Source organism: Petaurus breviceps, unplaced genomic scaffold (assembly GCF_028583685.1).
Source record: "Petaurus breviceps papuanus isolate PSGF00001 unplaced genomic scaffold, PetGlider_PUasm1.0 207, whole genome shotgun sequence".
Lineage (NCBI taxonomy): Eukaryota > Metazoa > Chordata > Mammalia > Diprotodontia > Petauridae > Petaurus > Petaurus breviceps.
This window is the reverse complement of record NW_027185850.1, coordinates 8622956-8633263: the sequence shown is the minus strand read 5'-3', so window position 1 is coordinate 8633263 and position 10308 is coordinate 8622956. Positions and strand designations below refer to the sequence as shown.

General features: G+C 47.7%; 1 protein-coding gene across 2 annotated transcripts in view; it reads right to left on the bottom strand.

Moving 5' to 3' along the window:
* Window positions 1-10308, bottom strand: part of LOC138164886 (nucleotide sugar transporter SLC35D2) — a 76864-nt gene that overhangs the window by 51047 nt on the left and 15509 nt on the right. For both annotated transcript variants that reach the window (XM_069092823.1, XM_069092822.1), the window contains exon 8: window positions 8574-8666. In XM_069092823.1, the coding sequence (XP_068948924.1) occupies window positions 8574-8666 (93 nt within the window). The remainder of the gene's footprint in view (window positions 1-8573; window positions 8667-10308) is intronic.

The following is a 10308-nucleotide window of genomic DNA, read 5'->3' as shown; positions in this document are numbered from 1 at the left end:
GGTCATCTGGGCCACCCCAATCAGGGGTATCACTTTCCTCCGCTCTTAAAATGAGAAGGCTGGACCCGACAGCTCCAAAGAGATCATCTAGAGTCCTGGGATTAAAAATCACGAGTGTTTGCCGAATGCCACAACCACGCCTGGCACACAGAAGATCAAATAAGACAACAGCACTGGGGAGCATCAGTCACGTGCCAGGCTCTGAGCTAAGCCCTTCTCACTTGACCCTCAAGACTCCGAGAGGGAGGGGCTATTTTCATTCCATTCTACAGATGAGGAAACTGAGGCAGAAGGCGAAGTGACTTGCCCAAGGTTACACATCTAATGTGTGTCCCAGGCAGTGCTGCTCCTGCTGCTGCTGCTGCTACTACTATTACTACTACTACTGCTACTACTACTACTGCTGCTACTACTACTACTACTACTGCTACTGCTGCTACTACTATTACTACTACTACTACATTCTAATACTGACATAGGACTCATTGTGTCCGAGGGCAGCTAGGGGGCGCCATAGTGCACAGAGTGCCAGGACGGGAGTCAGGAAGACTCATCTCCCTGAGTTCAAATCCAGCCTCAGACACTTATTAGCTGTGTGACCCTGGGCAAGTCACTCCACCCTGTTTGCCTCAGTTTCCCATCTGTAAACTGTACTAGAAAAGGAAATGGCAAACCACTCCAGTATCTTAGCCAAAAAATATCAAACAAACCCAAACGGGACCACGAAGAGCTGGACACTACTGAAATGGCCATATGATGACAAATCCCGGGGGCCAGGCACGGTGCCAAGCACTTTGCAAATACCTCATTTGACCCCCACAACACTGGGAGGGAGGGGCTGTTATTACCCTACTCAACAAAGGAGGAAACAGAAGCAGAGGTGGAGCTGAGTGCTGATGTTCAGAAATCCTTCAATGGAAGGCTTCTTAACCTTTTGGGGGCGACCTGGACTCTTGGCCATCTGGGGGGCCTAAGGACCTTTCTCAGAATCATGTTTTGGGGGGGGTTTGAGGGGGGAAGGCAGGGCAGTTGGAATTAAGTGACTTGCCCAAGGTCACACGGCTAATATGTGTTAAGTGTCTGAGGCCGGATTTGAACTCAGGTCCTCCTGACTCCAGGGCTGGTGCTCTATTCACTGTGCCACCTAGGTGCCCCAGAATCATGTTTTAAAAGGCATAAAACACCTAGGATTACAAAGGAAACCAATTCTAATGAAATGCAATTATTACACATATAATTGATTGCACGTATAATGAACAAATTTATATGGTATATGATACATTTATGTATAATAAGTCATTTTACGTATACCAACTATGTAACAGGTAGATTTCTCTCTAACAAGCAGATGTTTCCATATGTGTACGGGTATATACAAGGTATAATAAACGGCTGGGCCCCCCGGAGAGCCTGGCTTTCCAGGCTGCCAGACATTTCACTTACATTGTATCAGCCCTAGAGCCTGCTTCCAGCATCTTGGGCTGAAAGCGGCCGTGGCTCCTTTCTGGAGGAAGACCATGTCCAGAGCAGCCAGAGCCCAGCACCTGGCAGCTGGAGCATCAGTCCTGCCTGGCCCACTTCACACAAATAGCCCATTGATTACGTTGTAACTGATGTCTCCCTCCCAGGACTCCGGGACACCTCCAGTCAGCTCTCTCTGCCCCATTGTTTGCAGGCCATCCCTGAAGGCCCCAGCCAGGCCACGAAGACCTAGATTTCCCAGTACTTCTTGGGTCATTCTCCACCCAGCCCCCGCAGACTCTATTTGGCAGGTGACCAAACCCAACTCCCAGCCCACGTGTTTCCAGGAGGAAAGTTGCACACAATCCCAGGCCCCAGAACTCCACCCACAAAGTCCTCCTCCTCCCATAGCTCATCTTGGTACAAAGGTGAATTTGGATCTCCAGATCTCGGCCAGACAAACTGGAAGGGCTTGAGGAAAGTGTGCAGGACAAGAAAGCATGTCAGCTTTCCAAGGAACAGGCCAGCAAAGGAGTGTGACTCAGCCCCAGCAGGCGGCCACCAGCGGACTGACTCACTGGCCACAGCATCCCAGGAAACAGAATTTACAAAGTGTGTTTGGGGGGGCCAGGAGGCCAGCAGACCCAGGGGGGCTCCATTTACCACCCCCTATCCTATCAACTGGGGCTGTGTTGGGGGGGAACTTGGGCCTTCTGCGTTCACTCAGCCCCAGGTCAATGGACCTGGGATCAAGGTGTGTGTCCTTTGGACAAGGAGATTTTAAAGAGAGCTCTGGGACTTCAGAGGGACCTCCTCAGAGACTCCAGGGAATTTCCTTGGGAACTGATTTGTCTCCTGGTGCAGGTGGCTTTGCTCTGCTCTTATCTCCTAGGGGACTTTTACCCAAGGCTTACTGAAGATAAATAAATTATCTAAAGCTCCCAATGCCCCAGATATGGAACCATGACCAAGGCACAGGTGGAAAGCAAGGAGTATTAGCCTCCTTTTCAGGAGAGGTCAAGCAAGTAGCCAGAGGCCCAAAGTTAGTGAGTGTGGAAAGAGCCTCCTGGGGGGTCAGAAAGACCCGGCTTCCAATCTTGTCTCTGACACTCAGTCCTTTGCTTGTGGCCTGAAGCCAAGTCACTACCTGGTTCTGGGCCTCAATGTCTTCATTTGTAAAAGAAAAGGCTTGTTCATGATCTCCTTCCAACTCCCCAGAGAGAACACCAGCATCACGCCCAGATCCAAGGTCTTTTCCATGATGCCACAAGAATAATTCTGTGGCACCTGTAGGCATCCCATGCTTTGGTTCCCAATCAAACACAGTCTCCTATTGTTTTCTATTTCACATAAACACAAGCATTATCTTCAATTGTCTGTTATATCCCCTATTCCCACACCACAATCCTAGGCACATAATCGGGACTTAGTCAATGTTCATTTGAGCAGGAATAAGCCTGAAATTTTGTCAAAAACCTATTACGTGCACAAAAGTTGTGCTAGTGATCAGGCACACAGAGAGGGTAAAAGACCCTGGTCCCCAGCTCAGGAACACGGTCTGCTGCTGAGCTCCCTGAAAGTCCCAACAAAAATCCCCCCTTCTACAGGAAGCCTGCCCCACCCCCTCTCCATCCCAGGGCCTCAGCTGAGAAGCATTTCCTGTTTATCCTGGATAGAGCTTGTTGGGATATATTGATTTGCTTGTGGTCTCCACCATCAGACTATAAGCTCCCTGAAGGCATTCCCTTTTTGTATCCCCAATGCTTAGCATAGTGTCTCAAATATAGTAGGGGCTTAATAAATGCACCTATTGATTGATTGATTGGAATAAGAAATGGAATCTGATTAGAAAGTCAGCATGGCAGAGTGGATAGGGTCAAGTGGATCTGATCAGATCCTGCCTCAGATATTCAAAAGTTGAATAAAAAGTTGATCACCCTGGATAAGTCACTTAACCTCTTGGATCTCCTCATATGCAAAGTGTGGGGTGGGGATTGGCCTAGTTTTCTAGGTCCTTTCCATCTCTAAACCCATGATCCTATATTTAGTGTCATAATAAAATCAGTAAAGGGATTTTAATGATGAGGAAACGAAGGCCCTGAGAGCTTAAAAACATTGAAGGTAGAGGGGAGGCTGAATCTGGGTCCTCTGCCTCCATACCTGGGGTACTGCCCACTCTACCACACTGAATTTCAGGGGCTCCAAGAGTTGTGAGGTGGAAGAGGGCTTCAACATCTCTGCTCCTCAGGGGATCTGGATTTAGGATCTGAAGGGTTAAATTTTTGCATTGACTATAAGAGAATGCTGCAATAAGAAAGAATGATTCCAGCTCATCCACAAGGCTACAAAAAGCAAAGAGAAGGCAGGGGGAGCTGCCGGTAAAGCCAAGGATTGTTTGTATGGGAGACCTCTGGCTGGTCTTGAAAACAGATGAGGAAAAGGATTCGCCTCAATATAGAGTCAAATGGAGAACATAGGCTGGTGAAGAGAAGAGGCCGGGGCTGCCTGAGCCAGGCTATGAAAGGGAGGGCATTCAGGGGGAGTGGGGAGTCCCCGACCAGACTACCTGCAGGCATGGATTCAGCCCACATGTATGCACTGTGCCTACTCTCTGTGACAATGAAGTAGCAAACGTCTCATTAACACACTATGATTTCTGCCTCCTGATTTTTTTTATGACCCAACAGATCATAGCTTTTGAGTTGGAAGGAACCTGGAAGGCCCTCAAGTTCCACTCTCCTATTTCGCAGATGAGGCAAGAGACAGAAAAGTTATGTGACTTGTGTAAGGTCATAAAGATCAATGACAGAGCCCCTTAGGTTGCCTCTACCTCCCCACCCTATGCCATACTGATTTATTATTATTATCAATTATTACTATTGTTATTATGTACACAAGGTAGGTCACAATCCTAGCTTTAAATGAGGGCTCAAGAAGGCAGGGAGGATGAAACTAACATTCCCTCTGAGACAATCACTTATTTTTGTCTCCAATACTCCCAGTATAATTGCTGGTCCAGCCCCAGGGCCCCAGATCCACTAAATGGCCCACAAAGAAAGCCAGGGGCAAATCATAACTGCAGGGCAAAAACAGCAGGAGCCCAGAAGAGAGCTCTGCAGCATCACCTTAGAAATCCAAGGAAACAAAATCTTTAAACACTGACTGCAATCCAGCTCTCTGGGCTTTGTGACCTTTTGCTCCCAGAGAAGAGGTTATCCCTTTATTTTTTTTTTTAAATAATGTTTTTTGAAGTTAGTTCTTTGAAAAATATTTTTTTAATGCACTACAATTTGGGAAATTTTAGCAGCAGACAAAAGATTTCGGTAAACACAAAGAACAGGTGAAATCAATCAATCAGTAATATTTATGAAGTACCCACTATGTGCTGGACAGAGCTAAGCTCTGGGGATGAGAAGATGTAGACAAAGTAATTTCTGCCCCTCCTTTGGGGGGACAACAATGTCTACTAAGACAACTTGTCTTAGTAGACAAGTAAATAAAGAAGGCAGATAAAGGGGGTGCCAAGTAATTCTGTGGGGGAGAGCAGGAAGGGCCTCAGGGAGAAGGCTGCCCCACACTGGGCTTCCAAGGCCAGGCTCCCAAGGATGATTTAGCCAAGGACTAGAGAGCTGTGACAGCTGCTACTTATGCTGCTGATTCCCAGACCTCCCTGTCCCGCCCTTGGACTCCAATCTGGAATCTCCAACTGCCTCTTAGACATCGAAAACTCAGCACATGCAAAAGAGAGCTCCTTCTCTTTCCCCAAATCATTCGCCTCTCCCTGATTTCACTCCTGCTGTGGAGGGCGCCCCAGTCCTCCCCGTCATCCAAGCTCACAACACCCAGCTATCATCTTCAACTCTCACTCCCAAGCCCCATCTCCCATCAGCTGTCAGGCCCTGTTGATTATGCCTTCATAATACCTCTCCTACATGCCCTCCTCTCTCCTCTGCCCCTGCCACCCCCGTGCAGGCCCTGCTCACCTTCTGCCTGGGCTCTTTCCATACCTGTTGGCTGCCTCCAGCCTTCCCTCTCTCCAATTCATCCAATGCTCTAATAGGCCATAGCGGTCAACCTGATCCTCCTAAAATGGAGGTCTGACTTTGTCACTGCCTATTCCATAAACTCCCATGGTTCTCTGTTACTGCCAAGATGAAAAATAAAATCCTCTGTTTGGCTTTCAAAGCCCTCCCCAACCTGTCTACTCCCACCTTGCTGAACCTTTGATCCAGTGACCCTGGCTTCCTTGATGCTGTTCTCCTAAGACACTCTATCTCTCAGCTCTGGGCATTTTCCCTGGCTGCCTCCATGCCCGGCACTCTGCCCCTCCTCACCTCCACCTCCTGGCTCCCTTCAAGTCCCAGGAAGCCCTTCCCAGTCCTTCTGAATCTCAGCGCCTTCCCCCTGAGGTTATCACCAACAAACCCGTACATGTCCATACCCTGCTGTCTGTACATTGTCTTCTCCCTTCAACTGTGAGCTTCCAGAGGGCAGGGACTATTTTTGTCTTTCTTTTCATCACTAGTAATTATTGCTATGCCTGGTATACTATAGGTGCTTAATAAACGCTTGTTGCCTGATCAACTACAAAGCACCTTTACATCTGCCATCTCACTATTCATGTAACCAAACAAAGATTTCTAATTTTTCTTTACCCTATGTCCTTTTAGGCTGGTAGATCTGGGAAATGCAAGCTGGACAGTCACGTTTGTGCCTAGCCTTTTCAACTGGAACAGGCAAATCCCAGGTTTTCATGACCCCCAGTTATCTTAGTATTTGCCTCTCCAACATCCCCTTGCCACAAATCACTTTCAGGATACTACGACTCTGGGTCAGTCACTCAATCTCTCTAAGCCTTGGTTTCCACATCCATAAAATGGGTATAAGAATAGCCCTACCTTACAGGGGTACTGTGAGCATCAAATGGTGTGTAGTATGTATGTAAAGTGCCTTTCAAACCTAAGCATGATATATCAATTGCAAGCCCCAAATTCCCTTTGTTCTATGAAAAGGCCTTCTGGGAGGGGAGAGGGGAAGGAACCAAAGGGAAGTCGAGGGGGTGGGGAAACCAAAGATCTACATAACAATGTACTTTTCAGAGCTGTGAGTCACTCTCCTAGTCTCCTCATGCCCACCCTGCAGACTCTACCCCCAAGAAGGTCCGAGTGCTGCTGTCTCTGCTTCCTTGGCCAAAGAGCCCAGGCTGCAGGCTGACCCTTTCTTGGCTGGCCATTCAGACAGCCAGGGCACCACCTGCAACAATAATCATTTCTGTGCCCGCAGATCTGCAGATGCCTCATTTAAGGGAGCCTTTGTTTAAGCACCACCTCCTCCCAGAAGCCCTCCCAGCTCAGGCTCTAGCCTCTCCCAAATCCCCTGCATTTGTACTTCTCTAGACCTTAGAATGCAGTTCTCATCCCCCAGACAGGCACTTTTGTCCTTGTACCTGGCACACAGTAGGCAGTTTTAACAAATGCTTGTGGCTGATTGTCAGTTAGTTGTTAAATTTAAGAAAGTCTAAAGACTATTTTGTGATGGTTCTTTTAAAAACGACAAAAGAAAAGTCATTCCATAAACAACCTTCCATATATAAGACATCCAGGCTTGGGAGCAACTCCCGTGGGTCTAAAGAACAATTTTTTTGAACACAACACATAGTAGATGCTGAGGATGTGGTCTGTTTGTTTGCTTCAACAATCATTTAGCATTTCTACATCGACCAAAACATAAGGACTTTTAACCACCCCTGGAGACAACAACAGTGAGGAGGCATGCAAGGGGAAGGAGGAGGGAGGGGAATGAAGAAGGAGGAAGAAAAGGAGAGGGGGAAAAGGAGGAGGAAGAAAAGAAGGAGGGGAAAAGGACAAAGAAGAGAAAGAGGGGAGTGGGGCAGGGAAAGAAGAGAATAAAACCAGCAGACTACAGTTCTAGAAATTAGAACAATTCTAGAAGCCTGATGAACACAGAGTCCATCAGGTACAGTGGCTAAGGCAGAATTGGTTCTTAGCCCATTGGCCACTTAGGACCTGGGTACACTTGGGTAGGTGATTCCTGGCTGGTACTGTTTCCTTTTCTGGCCCAGGTGACCTTAAGGTCTCTTCTAGGTAGAAACTTATGATTCCAGAGGAACCAAAACCTTGGCCCTAGAGCAGAGATGATGAAATAGACTTTGGTCCTCTCCATAGAAAGATGTGAGACCATGGATGTACATAGACTAGACTATACACAAAACAACCATATTTGCTAGTTTTGCTTAACTTAAAAAAAAATGAATAGAGTCTATTACAAGATCGAGAGAAGAAGGGGGGATATATCTGAAAATACCCTTAGTGTGCAAAGTGAGCCACATCAATAAAACAAAAATCACTGGCAAAGCAACCCCTCAGTTTCCACCTCATCTGTGATAACCCAGGAACTCTTCCAGGACGGGGGGCATCTTTCCTCCTGAGTGCAGGCTTGCTATAAAGGCATGGCAGAGAGCCAATTAAACATCTGGAGAACTGGAACGAGGATTATTACATCCTAAAAGTAAACCACTGGTGACGACAGCTTTCTGTTGGTTATATTATCAGGACTCCGAGTGGGACTCAGTCTCCATAAACCATGCATCTTTGGCCAGCAGTCAAAACAGAAAATTAATCGAAGGAGAAAGCTTGGGGTTCTGCTGGGGTTTAAAAGAATCTCACGACTTTGAGATCCCAGATCCAGAAGCAAAAGGTTCCCCAGAGGCCAGCTAGTCCAAATCCCTCATTTTACAGAGGGGGGAACTGAGGCATGGAAAAGTTCAGTGTGAATATTTCAAGGACAGAGTCCTTCCTACAGCCCTTCTGTGCCTCTACCCAGAAAATTCTGCCTCTCCTCCTCCTTCCCCCAAAGTATCCTGGCTAACACGGCGCTATTTATGTTTCTAGAAACAGCTATTCTGAGGATTTTTGGCACCGTCTCCCACAGAGGCACAGGCAAAGCGTGCTGGGAAGGAAACTCTCTACTCTGGCCACCTGAAGGGAACATTCCTTGCTACCAACATACAAGCTTCTCTTTTAGACTTGAAAAAAAACAACCCTCTAAGAGCCTGAAATGGGCCTGTGTCCATGAAAAACAAGGGAGCCTACCTTCTGTGCATCTCCTGTGAAGTAGGCGATGGCCATGGTGGGAAGGATCATGAACAGTGCATTGTAGTAGAGGAGGCCATACTTCCCCAGCTCCTAGGAAAGGAAACGTGGCAGGTTTGAGCTTGGCCAGACCCAGCAGGAGCCGAGGACTTCACCCAGAGCACACCCCATAGCCAGGTCACTCTCCCAGTCACTCTCACCCTCTTACTATCTGTGTCTTTCTCACACACACACACACACACACACACACACACACACGTGTGTGCACGCGCACTCTGCAGATCTGACATGAGGAAAGGCCAAAGAGAGCAAAAAGCTACATTGTCTTTACAGAGAGAGGAGAGAAATCAAATAAATCTCTAGATTTTTAGGACAAAGCTTAAAACTAATAAGCTATGAATCCAATTCTAAATACTTATTAAGTGCCTACTGGAAGCACATTGAGGGCAGCTGGGTGGCACAGTGCATAATTTGTCCAAGGGTACATTGGCATGGTGAATACAGCACCAGGCCTAGAATCAGAAAGACTCATCTCCCTGAGTTCAAATCCAGCCTCAGACACTTCCTGGAGGTGTGACCCTGGGCAAGTCACTTCACCCTGTTTGCTTCCATTTCCTCATTTGAAAAATTAGCTGGAGAAGGAAATGGCAAACCATTCCGGTATTTCTGGTCAAGAAAATGGGGTCACCATGAGTCACATGACTGAAAATGACTGAAAAATGTGCAAGGTAAGACAGCCAGCATAATGGATACCAGAGGCAATATTAGGGTCAGGAAGACCTCAGTTCGAGTCTTGACAAGTTAGCTAACCTCTCAGTGCCCCTGGGCTTCTCTCTAAGATTCCTCTGTATCACAAATGAGTGGCCAATGTCCATCAGTGAAGGGCCTTTCCAGACCGTGAATCATTCACACAGATGAAATAGCAACTCTTCCCTGCCCTCACATAATAAAAACATGCCAGATACTAAATTAGATGGTGAGGACACCAAAGACAAGACGAAAGCAGCCCCTGCCCTTGGAAGGGAACACACACTGCCAAGGGAAGACAGGTAAAATAATGGGGGGAGGAGGAGGAGAGAGAAGAAAGGAGGAGACAGAGAACTGGTGAGAGACAGAAGGGGAGGGAGGGAACAAGGAGAGGAGAAGCAGGGAGAGAGAGAACACGAATACACAAACCACTGAGGTTTGTGGCCTCACGCAGGATGGGGGAGCTGGGGGATGCTCTGAAAGGAGCCAGGAAAGTTCCATGAAGCTGAGGGGCCTAAGGCTAGAGAAACCTCTTTGGATCCTCAACGGTCTGCCTGTCAGGAGAGCTCATCCTCGATACGTCCCTGCCCTCCCTCTCCATGGAGAATGCAGCGGGCTTCCTTGGTGGCCTCAGTGTACAATGCCCGGCAGACAGCAGGTGCTTAATAAATGCTTGTGGGTTAGCTGATTGAGCCAATCCAAGTAAGGCTGGTGGGTACCTTTCCAGCAGGACATTCCACAGAGTATGTGAGAAGACTTCCCTGTAATGCCTTCCAACAGCTTGCTCCTTTTATTCAAGTTATAAGAGGGGAACTGGATGGCCATGACTCTAGTCCCCACAAAGTTCCATCCAGGTGTGACTTGGGTGCGGAACAGCAAAGCCACAAGTGTCTGGAACTCCCAGCACTGTGCCTGGGGTTGTGGGCCTTCATACTGCACGGGCCAAGGAAGAGCTCTCTGGCACCCAGGACTCTCTCTCTCTCTCTCT